The sequence below is a fragment of the Uloborus diversus genome, chromosome 6, assembly GCF_026930045.1.
Source record: "Uloborus diversus isolate 005 chromosome 6, Udiv.v.3.1, whole genome shotgun sequence".
Lineage (NCBI taxonomy): Eukaryota > Metazoa > Arthropoda > Arachnida > Araneae > Uloboridae > Uloborus > Uloborus diversus.
In genome coordinates, this window is record NC_072736.1 from 32,456,631 (window position 1) to 32,479,538 (window position 22,908).

Below are 22,908 nucleotides of genomic sequence, written 5' to 3' on the forward strand. Positions count from 1 at the left end.
TGGTTTGGGGTCAAAATGTCGCCACCGAAATGTCGCGGGACAAAATGTCGCGGCCAAAATGTCGCCGTTCCAAAATGTCGCCGTTCCAAAATGTCGTCGGACCAAAATGTCGCCTGTCCAAAATGTCGCCGGTCCAAAATGTCGCCGGACCAAAATGTCGCCTGTCCAAAATGTCGCCGGTCCAAAATGTCGGCGGTCCAAAATGTCGCCGGGCCAAAATATTGCCGATCCAAAATGTCGCCTGTCCAAAATGTCGTCGGTCCAAAATTTCGTCGGTCCAAAATGTCGCCGGCCCAAAATGTCGCCGGTCCGAAATGTCGCCGGGCCAAAATATTGCCGATCCAAAATGTCGCCGGGCTAAAACGTCGCCTGTCCAAAATGTCGTTGGGCCAAAATGTTGCCTGTCCGAAATGTCGTAGATCCAAAATTCGTTTATTCAGTTGGTAAGAAAAATTTAAATGTACGAAAATGATGTTTAACACCAAATTTGCAGAATAAATGGTTACTGCCTTTAATTAATGTCTCCGTTAAAAATGGGACTAGACTAACTGAGTTTCATGATAAATTCTAAAAAGATTATTCCGTTTTGATTCGCAACTCTCGGCTGTTTTTCAGCAAACAAATAGAATACAAGCGTTACGTTATCTTATTTCTTGTGACTCGCTATCTACCAACTGTAAAACGTTCTGACGGCGTTCAGTTCTGACGTTCGCTAAATTATTTTAAACTTTTCTTCAAGAATAGTGTGCGTTTGTATGTGACCGATTTTTTGGGGACATTTTACGTCAAAACCTGTAGCAAGAATTCGAACGATACCCGCAAGTACCCATACATGATTTAGGGCTGCGTGGTTTTTTTGCGTCAATTCGTTCAAGATAGTGAAGTAACTGAACGTTTTCATCGATATGCGCGACTGTCATTGCTCAAAAAAATGATGAACGGAATCAAATAAAATGTTAGGAAGCAGCAGGGGGGACAGATTTTGGGCTCAATAACACCAGAGAGTGGAGCAATCGAATGTTTTTTCCTTTCTTTTTTATTATCTGTGATTGATATATCTCAAAAAGTAATACAGTAGACCCTCGTTTTCAGCGGGTTTATTTTACGCGGTTTCGATTATATGCGGTTGAAGATTTGAAACCTTTATTTTATTTACGCAGATGAGTTTCGGTTTTACGCAGATGCGGCAATGCAAACAGGTAACATTTTCCTCTCTTTCAAAACCCAAGCTCCTAAAGATTGCAGATTACACGTAACTAACTGCATTTTGGCGTGCTAATAATCGAACTTGGGTCCTTGGAGACATTTTATGCGGTTGGTTCCAGAGCTTTTTCCATCAGAAGTAAAGTGATTAAACTCACACAGTTCAGAACTCACTGGAAGAAGAGCTTTTAGGAGTGACAAAGGAGGTCAAAACCAACGCGGATACCGACTCCGGTGACACACAACCAAAAACGCTCACATTGAAAATTTTCGAACCATCCGTAGACAATAGGAATGATCTTTCTGATTTGTTAGTGAAAGAAGATTCCATCATGTAAATGACGCAAGTGATCATGGATGAGTTAATGCTAAGCAAAGAATTGGAGGAAAAATTCTTAATGACTACCAAACAACTATCATAGTCAGCTCTTCTTCATAAACAGAACACGAAATTAGTTTGTTTTCTTTATGCATATTGTGCATAAAAATTGATATAAGTGCACATTAAACTTATTATACAATTAGTCATCTCTAGAATGAAGTATTTTTTTTAATCTACGGAACCTAATTCCTATTTTGACACTAATATTAGGTCTCAATTTACGCGGTTTCGATTTACGCAGCATTTCCGTGGAACATAACCCCCGCGTAAAGCGAGGGTCTACTGTACAAGGGTTAAGACAAAATTTGGTCTACAAGTATATCTTAAAGGGCGAGTTGCTCATTTATTTTTGGCTTCAGTCATCCCAAAAGGATGGATCACAGAATAATTTTTATCGTTTTATGTGACTGCTATATCTCAAGAAGTAATGCGAGGATTCATACAAAAATGTAGTACACAAGTGAAATTAAACGAAAACAAGCCTTATTTTCGTTCTAAGTTGAGTTTCGTAATCGTTTACGTGAGTCAGTGTAATTAAATAAATAATGAAAAATATACTGAATTTATGTATGAGAGGGTGAGCATGATATCAATAAAATCTAAATTAGCCGTGTATTCCTCTCATTTTTGTAGCACTTTAACTAGCGTGAGTGTTAAATAAAAACTGAGTTTGCATTCTTATATAATTTGCGTAGTAAAAATTCACTAATTAAAACAGCAATTTTTTCTGAGAGAGAAAAACTTATTTGTTTATTATTATTATTATCAATATTCTTTTCCTTCTGAATTACCAAGCTATATTGAGCTGGAACTATTACTTTTTGAAACTCATTTTAAAAATAAGTCTAGGTCAAAATTGATCTGAATAATCTCATTGATATCAGTTATTTCACCCTACATTATGAAATTTTTTCTTTTCTATTTAAAATTGGAAAATGTGATTAGCTGACAAGCACTACTTCGCATGCATGAAAGTATCCTCTTGAAAACCTTCAATAAAATAACTGTTCTGAAATTGTCCCTTGATGTTCTATCGAATATATAAATTTCATGAATGTTGAGAATTGAAAATATTTGTCATCGCGTAGAGTCGTTTTTCAAAATCTGAGTGAAAGACACCTGTTTTGCAGTTACGGGTTTCATTGATTTCAAAAGATTTGACGGTGAACATTTCGACGTAATTTCAGAATTTTACTCATAAGAGATGGGAGTTCCCACGGCAGTTTTGATCTTACTTTAACCAACGTATATCTCACTGAAAACATAGTTTTTTTTTTTTTTTTTTTTTTTTTTTTACAGTTCTTAGGGTAATGTTAATAAATCTATGAGAAAATTAAATTTCATTAAGATACTTTTCTACTTTATTTCCACCCTGGCCCGTGATTTTGAATTTTTCCAGTGAAAGGGGAGAGGGAGGATAACGGGCGTATGTATAAACCAATGCAAATTTCATAGGATTGCTATAAAAACCACTCCCATTTGTATATAAAAAAAAATTCAAAGTCGAGGGCCATTCCGCCTGATCCCCTAAATGACTGACCTGTCGCTACCGTAATAATATGCTAGAGTGAAGGAGTTATTTGTTTTTACTTCATTACGCCAAAAAATACAAACCGCCTATTCTCTTGCCATATTCAAATTGCGCCTCACTATTCTTTCATTCGCGTTTAGAACAGTTTAGTTTTACTTCCATACCAATTTTTTGTCTGAATCCTTGCGTTACATCTTGATCCTTTATGTTACATCTTGAGTATTATTATTAATCAGATTAAACGAGAAAGAGAATTCCGTTGCAGCAGCCTTTCACATGTTTACGTTTGTAATAGTATACAGAAAAACGTATGTTTTTCTGAAAACTATTAATTTTCTGGAATTAATCTGATGTTTACGAATTAAGATAAGAGAAAACGTTTGGAATTTTTGAAGGAACTTACTTTGAAAGGCAATTAATATTCTTTCGCAACTTTTATGCTGGAAAGCATCGACGTACATTTAAATTTTTCGTACAAATTGAACTAGCGAATTTTAGGCCGGCGACATTTTGGACCGGCGACATTTTGGACCGGCGACATTTTGGGCCGGCGACATTTTGGGCCGGCGACATTTTGGACCAGCGACATTTTGGGTCGGCGACATTTTGGGTCGGCGACATTTTGGACTGGCGACATTTTGGACTGGCGACATTTTGGACTGGCGACATTTCGGGCCGGCGACATTTTGGACTGGCAACATTTTGGGCCGGCGACATTTTGGGCCGGCGACATTTTGGCCGCGACATTTTGGCCGCGACATTTTGGGCGTATACCTAAAAAACTAAACCCAATATAAAACTTTTTGAGCTTTGATGATCATTTTAAGCATTAGCATAAAAATGATTATTTAAGTTAAGTTAAGAAGTTTTAAACACTATGTCACAATTTGAGAATATAAGCATCTTTAATTTCCTATATTTACATGTCTGTCATAATAACATAGCACAGTATAATAAAAATAAATTTGAATTTATACAGATCTTCAAGAGTTATATCTTTGGTAAGCCTGATGAGCATTAAAACTAGATTTGAAGAATGCTGTTGGCTTAAATTAACTCGTTTGGAACAGGATAAACATTTTTGAATGGGCGTGGCAGTCTTCATAAAAAATAAAAAATAAATAAACTATAAAAAGGGTTGAAAATATTAGTCTACAAAAAGGTATAAATGTCTAAGCAATAGAATGGCATAGCAGATAAAAATCAGAGAGTGTTACACAAGCGGATGCAATTGGATTTCAAAAGCTACATCTAACAATTGCACCCAGATTGCACCCACCGTTACTTCCCAGCGTTTCCCCCTCCACTCCTATTTCACGCTCTTCACCAACAGCAAAAAGTTCCTTACTTCTTTCTACTCAAGAAAGAACGTGTGCCTCAGCAAGAATCCTGATGGGAAGGTTGGGGCAGAAGGGAAGTGAGGGGGTATTTCCATGATCGCTAGAAAGTGGCTGTGAAATGGGCGTGGCAAAACAATGAGCGTACAAGTCTTCAGCAAAAAATAAAATATATACAAGAAAGGTTGATAATAATAGTCTGCAAAAAATTATAAAGGTTTAAGTGATAGAATGGCATAGTAGACAAAAATGAGCGAGTGTTATAGAAGCGGATGCAACCAGATTTCGAAATGCATAAACACTGACGCTTTCCACGTCATTCTCGAGCTTTTTCCCTCCCCACCCATGAAATTAAGTTCCTTTCTTTTTTTTTCCTTAGAAAGAACAGGTGAGGGGCAGCTCATGCTACGGCAGTCCGTCCTGTCCATCCCGTTTTTTAAAACCCGAAACAGTTTTTATTTGCTGGTTGCCATGACAGTAAACCATCTTGGATGAGACATCTTTCAATCAGAAGAACCTTGATATCTGACGGTCGTCAAATGTAGGACAGCATTTCATTAGTTGCCGCAAAGCAGAGCACTCTTCTCTCTGGTGGTGATTTCAGCCACGTGATTGACGTGTGGCGAACGTATATGAATGCTACTCTGTTTCCGTCAGCAGTCCGTCACATCAAAAAACGGGATGGACGTGACGGATGGCTGTAGTGTGAACTGCCCTTGAGCTAGCAAAAATCCAGACAGGAAGAACGCGATTGCGTTCGATTGCTTGAAAAGGCTCCGCGGCTGGGAAGTGAAAAAAACACAAAAAAAGGAAAATCGCGGATCCAAGGAAGATTTTCATCTTTGCAATTGAGGCAGTGAGAAGCAAAGAGGTGTAAGTGGCAAAATTAAAAATTTGGAGCTAACCAGTACACATGGTAGGTGAACCTCTCCTCTGTCTTGGAGCAAGAGATGGTATTAGTAGCCATGGTAGTTTCTGCTATACAGCATGATTCAGAAAAAAAATTCAATGAAAGCCTACCTAGGATGTTATATTTCAAGGTGTTTCACTCAAAACTTGAAAGAGTCCACTTACATTCTTTTGCTTCTCACTGCCTCAATTTATGTTTTAATTTTGTAATTTTCTCATATTAAGCATGAGCCAGACTTAATAGGCTTAACATGTATAGCCTGGAGCAAAGGAGAGTCAGAGGGGACATGATTCAGTTATTTAAATTTATCAAAATGAAAGATGTAAATGGATTAAATTTTTGCGGGGAAAGCAGAACAAGGGGTCATTGTTTTAAGCTACTTAAATCTCAGGCTAACTTGGAAATCAGGAAAAACTACTACTTTAGCAGGGTCGTGGGCACTTGGAATAGCTTACCGGAAGAGGCGGTAATGAGCAAGGGAGTGGATAGCTTTAAGAGGGCCATTGATCTTCATTGGGGACTAATTAATTGACTAGGACCCGCCTAGCTGGGCCCAGAGCCTGTTGCTGGTCGTCACATTTGTATTTGTATTATAAATATTATTTTGTAGTTTAATTTGGATGGCATAAATGTTTGTATGCAATGAAACATTGACAAGTGGTTAGTGATTCATTTTCCAAGGCACTGACAACTTCACTCATTTGACAGGAGCGACCAGACAGGAAGTCATTAAAGGTCACTGTGACTCCATAAAAAGTTACTTGTTAGGCAAATTTTGTCTGATGATTCAACATAAGCCAGCATGGTGCTGCTGTCGATAAAAGCAGTGACAAACAAGAATTAACTGTGTTAGTTTAAGTATGCGTTGTTGCCACTTGCAAGGGTTGAATTTAAAGCATTAACTGTTGCCATGTCTACTGCTGGTAGGTTTGTAATAATAAAATTCAACCGCAGCAATGTTCTGTTCCAGGAACAAAATATGGTTAAATGAAAACCATACATTACGAAGACACTTCTACACACTTGACACATGTATATTTTTATAGACAGTTTAAAAAGTTTTCAATGCCCCCCCTAAAAGAGGGTTGCCTAGAGTGGTCCACACATTACACTTACTGATGCCACTGATTAAAGAACTTACAAAATATGATTGAATGAATTGAAGATAACAACCTACATAAAAGGTAAACTATTTATATATTTCTATTAATAACTACTTATAAGGCTATTTTTATCTATAACAGCTACATTTCTTTTTTTCAAGTTTGGATTAAGATTCATCTAGAGAACAAAGTAACTCAGACTATTGAAAAGATTTTTGTTTTTTTTTGTCTCCCTCAACTTTTTCAAGAGGAGTAAGCCTACCATCTAAACCCTATTTTGCATTTTATGTCTAAAAAATAATAGCTGAACAAAAGAGATCCAGTAAAAGAAAATATTACAACATTTAATTGCAAATTTGCAGAGAACTGCCTACGCGTTTTTCGAGGTTACAAGGAACCCTTATTCCAATGCAAAAGAGATGAGCTCATGGATGCACATTTGTGCGATTTAACATTGTAATATACTTTTAAACTTGTTTGCACAAACATACATCTTTATTTCTTGAAAGGTAGTTGATTTCTTAAAAGGTCTACTTAAAAAAAAAATATTTAAATCAAATTGCAAATAGTTTTGTACCTTTCAAGTAGTTCTTCCGTTTTGTTTATTGTTAAAAAAAAAAAAAAAACATGGGAAAAATACCTTTGATTAAATCAATCATTATACTAATGAACTATTGGCATAAGACATGAGATTTTGTAATAAAAGTTTTCAGTCAATTTTTTCACTCACTTTGATTGGTGACTTCAATGATTTATTGTCTTGTAAAATTTTGACAGCTTCATCATATGTCATTCTAAAATTAAACAAGTAAGTTTTACATCAGAAAAGAAGGGAAAAAAACTAAATTAGGTAGGAGCAGATATATTCTTTATAAAACAATGTTCAGCAACTATGAGCATTCTCTTCAAATCCGAGCAAATTCTAAGATTCAAAAATGCTCTGTCTCTGCTGTATATTGTCATCATGCAACTTATAATATAAAAATGACTGAAAAAACTTTGATTGAAAAAAAAAGATAAACTTCAAAACTAAACACATCAAAATAAAACTTGTATATGAACTTTTTAAAATTTATTTGCAAGTTTACGACTTGCTAAACAAAAAAAAACACTTTAACATGAAAAAAAATTGAAAGCCAAAATAGAAAATAACGTTTTCTAACATGAGAAAGATCAACTCAAGTGAATTTTTATAATTTTCAGTAAGTTACCACCCTATAGCCAGGGCTAAGGCTAGAATAGACCGCCAGCTGAGGACTGCAGTTTCATGCTTATTAGCACTCATCAGTCCGGCATAGGAAGTGACTGAGCTGGAGGTGGAAAACCTCTTAAAGAGTGCCAAACAAACTGGTAACTAATATAGAATTAGCACAGACCAGATTAGTGACTGAAGCAATGGTTCGGTTCAACTCGAAGATTGAAGGCAAGGTATTTTCAGTAAGTTACTGCCCTATAGTCAGGGCTAAGGGCTTTTATATTAGATACCAGTTTGTTTGGCATCTTGGCTTCCTTAAGAAGTTTTCCAGCTCCAGATCAATCACTTTCTATGCCGGGATAATGAATGCTAATAAACACGAAACTGCAGTCCTCGGCTGGATTGACTGAGCTGGCGGTGTATGTCATGTATTTCTGCCTTAGGCCTGGACTTCACATGCATGGAAAACCGACTGAAACCGAATGCGGAATCGGAAAAACGGGTTTTTTTCCGTTTCCGCCCGACGGAAACACGACTGAATCGAGAGTAGAAAAATTTCAACTTTTCTGCTTCTGCCAGCGGATTCTGCATTCCATCAGCCAATAGGAGCTCCTCGCCAAAGTTTGGTGAACATAGCAATGGCTGCTATCGGAGATTCAGTTAGCGCAGAAGTTCTTCTCAAGTGACAAATTATAAATATGGAAAGTTTTCAGGAAGAAGTTCGCAAGCACCCGTGCTTGTACGACAAGCAAGACACTAATTACAAAGATGGCACAATAAAAAAAGCAATTTGGATGACAGTTGGAGCTAAACTCGGCCTAACTGGTGAGTAGAAGAATTTTGAAGTACTTGCATTCCTCGTAATGTTATGGCTTGTACTCTATTCGAAACATATGTTGCGTACATCTAATAGTATCCATTTATTTTTGCAGTTTCAGAAGCACAGCAGAAATGGAAGGTAGAAAGGGACTGTTTTGTCAAGGAACAAAGAAAAGTGAAGGACAGTATGGGGACAGGAAGGGGGACACTAGAGATATATGTCACCCAATGGCATTTATATGCCATCATGAACAGCATTATGGCCCCAGCAACCTATCAAAATGCAAGTTTAGTTCTTTCATTTGAAATTTTAAGAGATGCTTCTTCCTTCATATTGACAACTGTTATTTTTTCTGTATTGATAAATGTTTGTTTCAGCATGCATGAAACGGATCAACACTGTGCTATGGGAGTGAATCTTTTTATTAACTTTTTCAAAGTACATGTTGATGTGGTAGCAATTTTCAAAATCAAGTCTTTCGAAAGTGAAATTAAGTAGTTAAAAAGGTAAAGCCAACCATCATAATGTAAAATATTGATATCTTGGTTTCCATCATATTTTGATGAGTTAATTAAAGATATGAATTTGGAAAGAAATTTTGAGTTACTAGCTGTGATTTTTTTTTTTTTTTTTTTTTTTTTGATGTCTGATGCTCAAATTTTAAAGATGTGCAATGTAATATGCAGAATGTTTTTTCCAATTTTTGCAGTCTATTGAGTGCTGTTTTAGAATTTGGCTTTTCTTCACAATAATTTTTTCTACCTGTGTCATATTATTATCTTTTTAAGTTTCTGTTCACCTTCATGACAAAACATAACAAAATTTTCCTTTTTCTTCTATTTTTGAAAAACAGCTCTTAACTTGTTCTTGTATATATTTTTAATAACCTGTTTGACACAAATGCAGCACCCAACGGTCGCAGGTGCCCTCCAATTTCTCTATTTTCTTAACTAAATAAAAATGGTCAAATAAAATTGTTTTACTTTTTGCTTATTTGTTTCAAATTGTAAATTAATAGTAGTACTATTATGTTCACCGTTTTTAGCTTTATTCGCAGTACAGTAATTTTGCACATTTAAATACATACATAAATATATATTATGTACAATTTAGTGTTTCATTTATTCTTTAATCAATTAGCTGAAAATAAAACAGTTACATTTGAAATCACTTAATAAATTTTCTAATGAAGTGTAAATAATGTTAAATACAACCATATTTATTGTTAAATTTAAAGTGAACCACTGATATTGTCTGTGGACCAGGAGATATTCATGCTGACTGGTCCAAGGTACCAGTTATATATTTTACTGAATTTCAAATGCTAATTGCATTTTTTTCATACTTCACATAAAAACTGTTCAGTGCTTTGCTGGAATTAATAGGAATTCTTAACCAATGCACAATGCAAAATCACGGTGGATATTTTTTCCGATTTCATCAAACTCTACTATTTCTACAAACAAATGAAAAGTGAATACTAAAGCTCAGATAGTTAACTGACTGGTTGCAAGTTGGTTTTATACTAGTTTTCCCCGCTTTTGTACTTATGAAAAGGCTGTGTTTTTTCTTCCTTGAAAATATAATTTTCTAGACCTCAGGCCGGTATAAATCAAAGGTATATGGTATGTAAAAAAGGTACAGTAGAACCTACCACATCCGGATCAATGTGGCGACAGACCGATCCAGATATCAAGACCGCATTTAAAAATAGCTGTATTATAGAGTTTTCAAGCTGTATTTCTGTTCATATAAACAAAATTTAAAGTTTTAAACATTTATAAACTTAGTAGTGTGTACATACAATATGCTCCATAGAAGAACAAAAGGTTACACAATTTATTTACAAAAAGTTACACATCACAGTTATAGTATTAACAAAAGTTTACTTAGCTTTTGAAAAAGTTGGTTATTTTCTGCTGCTTTCCACACTGTACACATTTTTTTGAAGCCATCTCTCCAGGGCTCCCAACACATTTTAGCCATAGATAAGGGTAAAAGAGGACCATTTTCAATCAAAAAGGGGACCAAAGAGGACCAGTTAGGATAAAAAGAGGACCATGGGAGGACCATTTATAGTTAAATCCAGGGAAGCATCAAAAAGCAAATTAGCTGCCTGATGCTAAATACGTGAAGGAAATTCGTTAATTAAATATAATAATGATTTTTAATGATACACTTCCTTTATCACCTTCTGTAGAACTGAACTTTTTTTTCATTGAATTATATTATTTACACAAACATTTAGATGGGGGGCGGGGGGGGGGCAACAAGCAAGCATGTAAACAACTCAAACCAAGGTACAGAGTAATTTTAATTGAAAAATAAATTTTCTACTAATTAACAGGTGAAAACTGGTTGATTATAAATAATCAGCTAAGTAATCGATGAATCAGTGCATACCTAGTTCAGTCCTTTTAGATACAGTTCTTACTGTAAACACCTTAACACATAGTCATTTACAAAAAATTTCATGCAACCAGTTTAAACAGGATTCATTTTGATATAGGGTACAGCAAAACAAGAAGATATAATCCCCCCCCCTAGAACCCTTGGTTTTAACACATTTCCAACCCTAATATGGTAGTTTATATACATATGAGGGTTTATGACAAAACACCCAACTCAGGAGGTAATTTCTGGCTAAGCTATTGCCTAAGTTCAAAACTAATAGAGGTTTGCTAATCATTTATTAGTATGCTATCCAAATCATTTCTTCACATGTATGTATTAGTTGTTCTGCCACTAAGATATTGTAACTGTCTTCAAGTATATATAAAAATTAATAAGAAAGAAAATATTTTATTGAAGTCCCCACACCCCCAAAAATATGCAAATGCTGCTTAAGTGATAATACACTGAATATAAATTTGAGCCTGCTTTTAGCGAATAGCTTAATGTAATCAGTAATTGTGCAAGTTTAAAATCATAGAGATACATCTTCAAATTGAAAATGCTCATGAGTATTTTCAATAATAAATAAGGATAAAAAGGAATACAAAAGTATTTCAGTTTTTAGTTATTTTAAAATAAAATTAAATAATATAATCTGAGACAGCTTTTAATTTCCAAAAATATTAAAATAATTACAAGGTGCAAAAGGATTGAAATCTTTAACATGATAATTAAATTTTCGCAAAGTACGTTCACTGTTGGCATGTTTTCCAAAAATAAATTTATTTATTATTATTTACTAAAACGAAATATAACTAAAATTAAACATAAAAATGCTAGTCTAAGATAGCATATGTGAAAATAACATTCGATTACACAAAATATTAAAAAATTTACAAGATGCACAAAGATTAAAATCTCAAACCCTAGAAGCAATTTTTTTGCGAAGTTCGAATAATTGAAATATTGCCATATTTCCAAAAATAAGAAAGTTTATTACGTATTAAAATTAAACCAAAAATAAGGTTATCTGTTGTGGCCTATGTCAAAATAACTTCCGATTGACAAAACTATCAAAATATTTACAAGATGCAAAAAGATCGAAATCTCAAATACGACAAGCACTTTTCCGCTAAGTTCGAGTTAAGTTCAATGTTGCCATGGTTCCGAAAAAAACGTAGTTTGTTATCTATTGAAATTAAACATAAAATAAGCTAATCTGTTGAGGCCCATGTCAAAATAACTTCCGATTGCCAAAAATATCCAAAGATTTACAAGATGCAAAAAGATTGAAATCTCAAAGGCAACAAGCAATTTTCCGCGAAGTCCGAGCAAGTGCAATGCTGCCATGGTTCCGAAAAAAAAGTAGTTTGTTATCTATTAAAAATTAAACAAAAAAATTAGCTAATCTATGGTGGCGTATGCTAAAATAGCTTCAGACCGCCAAAATATCAAAATATTTACAAGATGCAAAAAGATTGAACGCGCAAACACAGGAAGCAATTTTTCATGCTGCTGCTATCGAACACAAGTTCAGAAAATTGCACTGATGAAATATTCTTGAAAAGAAAAAAAAAGAGCACAATTTAATTATTTTCTACCGATTTGAAGCACAAAAAAACTTCCACATTTTTCAACGTTTAAAAACTGTCAAGGTTTTCAAGAACTTGAAAATTAAGTTTTTATTTCAAGCACTTTTCAAGGTTTTTCAAGGGCGCACGAACCCTGGAGAAATATCGGTAGGGATCTGCTTCGATCTGATGTCATAACTTTTCTCCCCGAATCTCTCTATTTGTTGGGTTTCTAAGCTGCAGTGTTTGAAAGAGGAGTACTGACGTCAATCTGAAGCGAAATAATACGGGAAAGTCGAGTTCAATAGAAAAAAGGCGCCGCGATCGCGTGTTTGGGCACAACAGACATCAGCACAGAGAATCTTTTAAAGTAAAGTGAAAGCTTTTAACACCCAATTTTTAGGTAAAAACATAAAAGCGGACTAATCGGACCAAAATGTTAAAAAACGGTCTAAAGCGGACTTGATCCTAAAAAACGTACTTTGGCGGAAAAAGCGGACCATTTGGGAGCCCTGTGTCTCTCATCCTTTTTAAGAGCATCACGTCACTTGCACAAGTATCTTCTTGACTTTGAACGTAGGACAGCAGGGCCTCGAACGACTTGAAAGCTTCTGAATGGCTCATTAAGTTTACGACCGGATTTTTGTCAGTGCTTTCATCCCCTTGGGTGTCTGAGTTTATATCATCATTCTTGCACACCATGTTCAATACATCGCCGTCTGTTAATTCGTTCTGTTCATCTGCACTCAACCACTCGTTAACATCGTCTTCCTTCATTTTTTCACCTCCCGGCAGGTTCTTTACCAGTTCAGCAATCTCGTCTTCGGCGGAAGTTTCATTGCTACCTTCCTCTGGTTTCTCTCCCATAGATTCATCAGATGGTTTGGGCAACAACTTCCTCCATGACCTTACCATTGTTATTGGTTTTATGTCATCCCACGCTTGGGCCACCCACATCACCACATCCAACATGTCCACTTTTTTTAGTCTCTGTAACGTTTTTTCCTTCATCCATTCCAGCAATCAAAACCGTCAGTAACTTTTGTCGATAGACACGTTTTATAGATTCTATAACACCTTGGTCCATAGGCTGACAGAGGGATGTCACATTTGGGGGCAAAAAAAGACTTTATTTCGCCATCTTTTAGTTCTTCTGGGTCGGGATGAGAGGGTGCGTTGTCCAACAGCAGGACTGTCTTTCTCAGTAGATTATTTGTTGCTAAATGTTTTTCAACCTTTGGTACAAATTGATTGTGAAACCACTCTTTGAATATAACACAGTCATCCATGCACTCTTTTGGTGATGGTATCAAACTGGCAGGGAAGAAAGATCTCTAAAGGTTTTGAAAGCCCTAGGTTTTTTTGACTTTTTGATAAATCCTAGAGGGAGTTTGTGAGATCCTGTAGCGTTGCTGCAGATTAAAATTGTCACTCTTTCTTTCTTCTTCTTGAATCCTGGTGCACTGTCTTCTTGTTTTGAGGCCAGAGTGTAGGTCGGTAGCATTTTATAACTGAGGCCTGTTTCGTCACAATTGTAAAGCTGGTCTCCGGTAATTCCTTCTTCTAGTAAGCTGTGCAATGTCTTTTTGAAGACTTCGACAACTTCTGGTTCAGCAGACAGTTTCTCACCACATATCTGTAGCTTCCTCACACCGTACTGATTTTTCCAACTCTCCAACCATCCTTCACTTGCCTTGCAATCATTATCACCTTCAATTTCTTTGTTGAAGAGTAAGGCTTTTTCTTTTAACATAGGTCCTGAGATTGGTAATCCCTGCTCCCTCCTTTGAGCGAACCAGACATACAAACACTCATTGATATGGTTGTTTGGGGTTTTTTTCATCATTTTCAGTTTCTTTATCTCAGTTGTTGAAGCCTGCGATGAGCACCATTTTTCAATTTCGTATCTGGATTTTTTCCAGTTACTCACAGTAGCTAAGAAGATTGCTGTTGAGATGGGAGTAGGGACTAGCCCTACTCCCATCTCAACAGCAATCTTCTTAGCCGTTTCCCCAGCATCTAACCTCTTCAAAGCGCAAAACATTTCTTCCATTGTAACGACATTTTTCTTCCGTTTCTCAGCCATATCACTACGAAAACGATGGACAAACAACTGTCACTGCTCAAGAGCAAACAAAGACTGAGAGCAAACACATACCGACATTCGCGAATTATAGAAAAGGGTGAGAGGAAGTCAAACCGGTCGAGAGTCAACTCAAGGTCACATACCTAGAAATACCACATGCAACTATAGGCGCAGCGCCATTCATCTCTTCTTTCGCCCGTCGCACAGTTCGAAAGAAAGAAATACTTTGACTTTTTCTTACTCAAAAATTGAAGATTTGTTCCGCGAACCATCCGGATATGGGGAGGTCGGGATGTGGCAGGTTTTACTGTATATGATTATGCATATTAGAATCAGGTGTATTCTCATTTGAAAATGGCTATTCTATGATTACCAAACAATTATATAGCTGTTTCTTTTTCTCCAACTGCTTGGTCTCCAACAAGAAAGTATGGATAAACTATGTTTGAATTTGGTAGCAAATCTGGTGTGGGGAATTTCAGTTTGTTATAGATCAAATATTTACCAAATTCGGTTTTCCTGAAAATCCCATCGTCAGACTAGCTACCATATTGACCGTAGTCAATCATCAAGAACTAATAGTTGGCATCTGCCACAGCCAATAATACTGTGCTAATCACTCCTTTATAGTTGAAGTGAACAGGTCCAGTGTTAGAAGGAGCCTCCCCCTGGATATGCTTCCCGTCAATACTTCCAAGCAATGTGGAAGTTGCCATTTCTCTTGAAAATTTAGAGCAATTCCTTTCAAATTCTCTGATTTTGCTGGGAAAGAGAGATTTCCAAATAGCCAAGCAGGTTGCGGGGATAATCTTCGGCACAGTTTGCCTTCCAATTCGAAACGCAAATGTGAGACTTCTGTAAGTCTCTCCAGTGGCCAAAAATCTGAAAATAAAAAGAAATATTGAAATTAGTAAGATCTTTTCCAATTGTTGTTCTGTTTAGCAGTGTTTAAATTTTATCCTCAATAGAAATAATTAAAACATTACAACAGCATACGTCCACAAAGTCAAAAAAAAAAAAAAGCTTCTCCATGACTGCAAATGCCAATGTTAAACTACAATTTTGTTGCTTCCAATTTTTTCTTAAAGCTTATGACACAATTAAATTTCCTTACTATTACAAACTCATTTAATTATTACAGAATAACCAGAAAAAAAACTTGGAATATTAAGTAATAATAAATGTATAAAGTAAATTTATTGCTACTTATTATTAACTGCTTATTTTTACATAGAATATGTTACTAAAAAAAGGAAAAAATGCTTGTACCATTTTGCAGAATCAGGACGAGCTCTGCACACCTACAGAGGGAGGAGGGGCCCTACTGAGTTGGTTACGAGTGGGGTGGGGCAAAATGTATGGATCCGGGAATGTGCACAACTTTAATTTCTAAAGTTTTAAACCATATGAAACATGGTTTAAATATAGCTTCTGTTTTAAAAAATAATGTAGTTAAAATTAATCATCGTAATTAAAGTTTAATAATTCTTAGTATTTAAAGAGAAAAAAAATCTGTAAATATTTTTTTTAAAACTTCATTCTTCAATTTTTTTTAGTGATGATGTAATTATTTATCAATTACGGAAGAGATTAACATAGCAGCAAACCACTTGAATGATTTGAAATCATGAGTTTAAGCTAACTTTGGTTTGTATTTGTATAAGTAAGTTTACTGCAAGATTCTTTATTTATGACATGGCATGTTTTACCATGGTTATCAGTTATCAAATTATATACCAGGAAAGAAATAATTTATTTATTCAGAACAGCTAACAAATATAAACCAAATTGTTATATTTGATTTATGTTTGCTTTTGGAAGGATTTACTTTAAATTAATAATTATATGCTAAATGTAGAGAATTTTACAATGTTAAATGCAAAATCCATTTTCAATTCCCAAAATAGATTAATATTTTCTATTTTAAATTGGTGTAAAATTAAAGAATTAATTTAAAAAATTTAAAGTAATGTTTGGTATTCTGTTGAAAATTAATTTCGAATTTTAATCTTAATTTCAGTATTTGAACAATCTCTATTAAAAACCTTGAGTGACAGCTTCTATACTTCAAATTGCATTATCTTACTATTATAACTTAATGAAATCTGAACTGCATAATTGCAGAATAAAAACATTGGATAAAGGAGTAAGTAAAATTGCATGGCTCTTTTTGAAAATCAAGCGTTGCACTTGAATAAAAGACAATTGGCTGAAGCTGTTAAAGAAATGAATAGAGAAAAAAAAAAATTAAGTCCTGAGATCATGCCCACAAACTACATGATCACCTTCATTATTTGAAAGAATGAATTAACTTGATGAATTTTATCATGCAAAATTTGGGACATGAAACAAATCTAAAAATTTTGGAAGGATTATCACTCAGCACTAAAAATTATTGGAGGAAACCAGTTGTTGATAATCTACGGAATTAATATTTTATAAAAGAGGTTTAATAATGAAATAATTAACATTAAAAAGAATTAAAATAATAAATTTCAACTCTTGCTGCAAGCTTTTGAACAACATTGCCACCCTTATACCATTAGCAAAAAATTGTTTCGAAGGTAGATGCACTATCACATCCCTAGCGATTTAAATATAGTTGTTGTTCTAGATATAATTTTCAACTTACAGAATGCTAGAAATTTAAATAAAGTAAATTTTTGTTGCATTTCTAGCCTGAATGTTTTTTCTTTTAGCATTTATTGTGTAAAATCAAACAATTTTGCACTTGAAGAATGTTGAGCAGTCGTTAAAAGTTATAATTATGAGTTCCTTTATTCAGTTCATTTGTTATGGAACCAAATAAGATGGAAAGTCAGTAACAACCTGAGATTTTTAAAAGAGCCTTTTTTTTTTTTGGACCACTCTAATTTATACATACACTTATTGACTCAGTCTGTTACTAGTAATGTGGTGGAAAAGTATTGTTATCAATAATTAATTTAATTTTGCTTTGTTCTTTTCAAACTATGGGCTGAATAAGGAATGCAACTAATTATGATAATTTTTTTGGAATACTAAAAACACTAAAAATAGTATTAAGGAAAATAAATAAATAAACGCTCCTTTTTTTTAATTATTATTATAGCAGCTTGCCAAAATCGGAACTGAAACAAAATAGAAGTTGTGACATAGGTGCAGAGCTAATGTCAAACGCATTTCAAAATAAAATCAGGAGATCAAATCAGTGGAAAGTTTATAGAGTTCAACCCCCCCCCCCTTGATTTTTTTTGAATCTATTTTAAAATATGTTCTTTGATAGTTATTACTTGCTGAATATTTATTTGTTAAAATGCTAAAAATTATTTGAATTTGTGAAGATTTTGGAATTTTGATGATTTTCACCAATTTGAAGGGGATTCATATTTTTAGGGGGTAATCTGTTAACTAAGCTTTATTGTTATAATAATAAAGGCACAGTCAGTACAATTTTAAGGGTTCAAATTATAAAGTCAATAAAATTTTTGATAACAGTCATTGCTGGCTATGTTGAAACCATTTTATATTTATACCCAAAATTTATTAAACATTGAAAGAACTAATATCTGGGGGGGGGGAGTGGGATGTTCAACTCCCTCTACTATTCCCAATGGACGCCCATGATCACTTTGTTAAATTACGAAATTTACCTGAGTGTTAATGCCAGTCTTTCATCAGCAGGAATGCATTTTCTCCAAAACATGTTCTGCTTTTCAATTTCTAACTTTATAATTCCCAAGATTCCGTCAAAAATGGCGGGTGTCATTCTCATGAAGCTGTAATAAAATACAAATTATTATATTCATTGTTTAGGAAAATAATCGAAAAAAAAAGTTATTTTGATTTTTTAAAGTTTACTTACTCGAAATAGTAGGTTTGATCATGGTTTCTCAGCTCTTTTATCAAAGTAGCTTTAAAGTCTAGTTTTTCCCGCTCTTGCAGAATCTTTCTCAACCACATAGAGTGCTTTCGGGTTCTTTTCCCTCTTTTTTTTTAACTAGCTTTTTTTTAAGGCAGCGGTCAAATTTATAAAATGTAATACGACCTCTTCGTCTTGATCGTCCATTTTTCCCGCTTTAAAAATATAAGCTGAAGTTCAGATTCCAGACAGCAGATGGTGCTCTGGAATTCTGTTCCGCAATTCCGCGTTGTCTTCTGCTCTCAAAAACCACCCGTTGCACAGAAGTATGACTGAATCGAAAATTCGGTTTATGCCAACACTTTCGGTTTTTCGCACATGTGGAGTCCAGGCCTGGCTATAGGACAATAACTTACTGAAAATACCTTGCCTTCAATCTTCGAGTTGAACTGAACCATTGCTTCGGTCACTCGTCCGGTCTGTGCTAATTTTATATTAGATACCAATTTGTTTGGCACTCTTGGCTTCCTTGAGAGGTTTTCCACCTCCAGCTCTGTCACTTCCTATGCCGGGCTGATGAGTGCTAATAAGCACGAAACTGCAGTCCTCCACTGGAATGACTGAGCTGGCGGTGTATTTCATGAATTTTTTTAAGTTATTTTTGTTTGGAGTCGTCGATTTTGTTCCAAGATTTTCTTTCAATTTCTATGCACCAACCTATTTGGACGTTTTTTAACTCTTCACAAGCAAATTTCACACTTTGAAAATTTGAGATAAGCTTCAAAAATTTAGTTAAGCATGTTTTCATGCTTTACTGAGCATTGAGGGAAATAGAAAAATTTTATCTTTAGATCTGCTCTCCCTTAAAAGTTAAATGCTCCATAAAAAAGTTATTTATTAAAAAGTTGATAACTCTCATGGTCTCCACAACAAGTTTATATTCAATAAAAGCTTTTTTTGGCTCTATTTAGTTAAATGAATAAAGTGCATTTTTTTGAATGACCTTTGTTTAGAGTAAGAAATGGAGAAATGGCGGAAGGAGGTTAAAATGAATAGAGATGAATAAAAAAAATTAGAGATAGATCGTATAGGTATATAGCCGCCGAAGACAGCAATTTTGGCGTGAAAAGGCGAATGACACTAAATGCGACTGGAAATAGGTATAGAAAATACGAAAAAAACTATTTCGATAAATTAATACCACTGCCAAATTTATTTAAACAGCCGCCATAGGCGGCCTACTTGGTGTTAAAGCGCGGGGGGGGGGGCATTTTTTTTATTCAACAGACTTCCTTTAAATTCTTAGCACAGGCATAGCCATGCAGGAACTGCTAGTATTTAATAAATGTCTAACAACAGATTTGAAGGATATATTGTTGGAATCAAGAACTCTAAAGCTGATGTCCAAAAGTGTTTACCTCCCACATGTGAAAGGTAAACTAAAAACACTAAAAAATAAATTAGAAGAAAAAAATATTTTATTCAATACATCACACGAATCAAGTATTTTCATTGGGTCAGCAAAATTTTAACTTTCAGCCCTTATTAATTTGTATATATATGAAATAAGGAAAATTTTCTTGAAATTGTTCCTCAGGTAGCCATGAATATACCCTATACCAAATATATCTGATTTTAGGACAACATTTTAACAAAGATACATATGCTTTAAAAGGTTTTCTTTTTGGTTATTTATCCGCAATCTGCCGCAAAATTTTACTGATTTTTTTTTTTTTTTTTTTTTTTTGTCAAGACTGATTGTTGAACACGCATCACTCTTGACATAACTTTTATTTTCGAGGTAGATCATGCAAAGCTGGACGATGCAGCTAGTACTAAATTATAAAAACTGTTTAGCATACAGTTATGGAATCCCTCCACAGCAGAAAAAATATTCCTGTATTTATTAATAAAACATTTGCATTTTTAAATATTCAAAAACTTCATCATAGCAGCTTAATTCTATGCCTTAATGTCAGACGAGTTTTAAAAGAGCAAAGAGTTTAAAAACTGCTTACTAACTACTAAAGTTAAACTACAACATATTTATGTATGTAAAATTTGCAAACAGAATGGCTTTTTGTTTTGTCATTGCACAGCATTGGTCAAAAAAGCTGATACAGTAAAACGTGTAAAGTTGACCACCCTTGTAAGTTGACCGCTTTTGTCAGGAACGGAATTAGTCCTATCTCATATAAGAAGGAAAACCTCTGTAACTTGACCACCTCTCTATCTTGACCACCTGTCTATCTTGACCACTAATGTTCGCCAAATTTGGTTTGGAGTATTGTAAAAAAACCTTTGTAAGTTGACCACTTGGTTTATTTTTTTAAATCTTTCTTCGGCAAATTATTTTATTTTATTATTTATTTATTAATTATTGTTATTATTATTATTTTCATAGCTTTCCAAGAATATTTTTAATGCTTTGATGACAGAACAGCATTTTACTAGCTAAACCAGCAGCATAAAGCATAATGCTGCTCTTTATTCTCTAAACTTGTTTTTCATTTGTTGTTCTATTTGAGATAGCTTTTTGTACTCCGTTCAATGAAAATAGGTGTCAGTAGAAAAGCTTAAAGTCTTTCCTTTCAGTTGCAATATGTTGTGACAACACAGGAATTGTGCTAAAAAGAGCAGGCCCAGATCTATACATTTTGATTCCCTTGCAGCAAAATATGTAGTGCCCCTCCCTAGTGGCTGCAGTGTCTATTAGTTAAGTAAATAAGTCTTAGTGCTAGTTTTTTTCTATTTTTTCTTCAATTTCTAGGGCCTTTAACCCCTTTAAGGACACGGGTCTCTCGCACTGCGGGTACGTAGATCTGGGCTTGCTAATGTGTAAAGTTACATGTTTCTGGTAAAAGGGATTAAGAGATAGGACATTTTGATTTCGCCTTTATGAACTGGGAGAGTCGAGCTTGTTGCTCTTTGTGCTATAAGTTTTACATAAAAAGGCTTCAAAAAGAAAGTTAGCTGAACTTGAGATTAATAAAAAGTATAAAATATTAAAATTAACTGAAAATGGAAAAAGCCAGAGAATATTAGCTGGCATATATGGAATTTCTAAAACTAATCTAGTTAAAAACAAGGAAAAACTAACGAAATTATTTGAATAGTATTTTTAATTATTGTTTCACTTTCAATTATGTTAAACAATAAAAGTGAGTTGAACAGAAAGAGTAAGGGTGAATTCCTCAAAAAATGAATACATGGTGCAAGAAATGACAAAAAATTTTAAAAAAATTACTACCGCCCTTTATAAGTTGACCACCTGTCTAAGTTGACCGCCAAAGTACTGCACCGTGAGTGGTCAACTTACACAGGTTTCACTGTACAAACAAGAGAAATCAAAATTTTTTGTGAGATGGGGGGAGGGGGAGAAGGAATGTAAAACAATTAAAAACTCTGGAACTGAATTAATAATCGCATTTGCTAATAATGCTGTAGGCTAAGATATCAAAAGCATTGGAAATCATGCATAACAAGAATGATGTAAGCAACTACATAAAAACTGCTGATGTCCAGGAATTTCAGAATGTTTACCAAGCGAGCAACCTCAGTAAAGCTCAGAAATGTCATTTATTTATTGAAATCTATTACTACTAATATACAAAATAAAATAATTACCGAGCAAAGGGAACCTCAGCTACTTTTTCAATGTACTTCACTAATCCTTCATTCTGATCTGACAGAACTATCAAATCTGGGACACAGTTCTTTAATATTGAACATGCCACTCTTTTAATGCATTTTTCTACAATCTAGAAAGTAATACATCTGGTGTTAATTTTTATTTTGAAATACTAAAGAAAATAAAGGAAACATAAATAGAAAATTTTTGGAAGTTCTAAAATTTTGAAGAAAGTCACTGAAATAAAAACACATAGTTTTGTAATTACAACAAATCATTTGCATGAGAAGTGAAACAATGCCTGTGATGAAATTAAATTGATAAAAAACTTTAGTAATGCACAACAATTGTAAGTTCTATTATTAATCATTTTTTTTGTTAGAAGTTCTTTCATTAATAAGCACAGATATTCTGCTCTGAAAAAGTAAATCCACAAAACCCCAAAATACTTGTATGCTTTTGCGCTTCAGTATATTGTTTTCAATCAGTAAATTGCATAGTTCCATATAAAGATTCCACAAGACCAAAATAATATAGCTTAGCTTAATTTTTTTTACTTTACCCGTAAGTCAATTTATTATACAGGGTTTCGAAAAGTTTGACACATTTTAAAAATTCATAAAAAGCTAACAAATTGTCGTATGAATATTTGGTTTGCACCATAATACTTTATAGGCTCAAGAATTTTTTATAACATCATTAAAAACAAAAACAAAAAAGAGAAAAAAGAAAAAAAGTAACTTTAAGTAACATTCACGGCTGTATCATCACAGTAAGAAAAACAAACGTCATGTGAGGTGTTTAATTGTTTTGTAGAACAGAAAGCAAAACATTTCATTACCATAGTTTGTGTGCTTGAAGCACATCTAAACAGTACTCAAGTTCATCCCATATCCACTAATGG

The 22,908-nt window shown here is 34.2% G+C and overlaps 1 protein-coding gene across 1 annotated transcript in view; it reads right to left on the reverse strand.

Annotated features, from left to right (window-relative positions):
- Window positions 1-22,908, reverse strand: part of LOC129224318 (probable asparagine--tRNA ligase, mitochondrial) — a 57,933-nt gene that overhangs the window by 15,715 nt on the left and 19,310 nt on the right. Inside the window, exons 9-10 of the mRNA XM_054858756.1 lie at window positions 22,001-22,134; window positions 7,197-7,260 (exon numbers count right to left, since the gene is read on the reverse strand). Of these exons, the coding sequence (XP_054714731.1) occupies window positions 7,197-7,260; window positions 22,001-22,134 (198 nt within the window). The remainder of the gene's footprint in view (window positions 1-7,196; window positions 7,261-22,000; window positions 22,135-22,908) is intronic.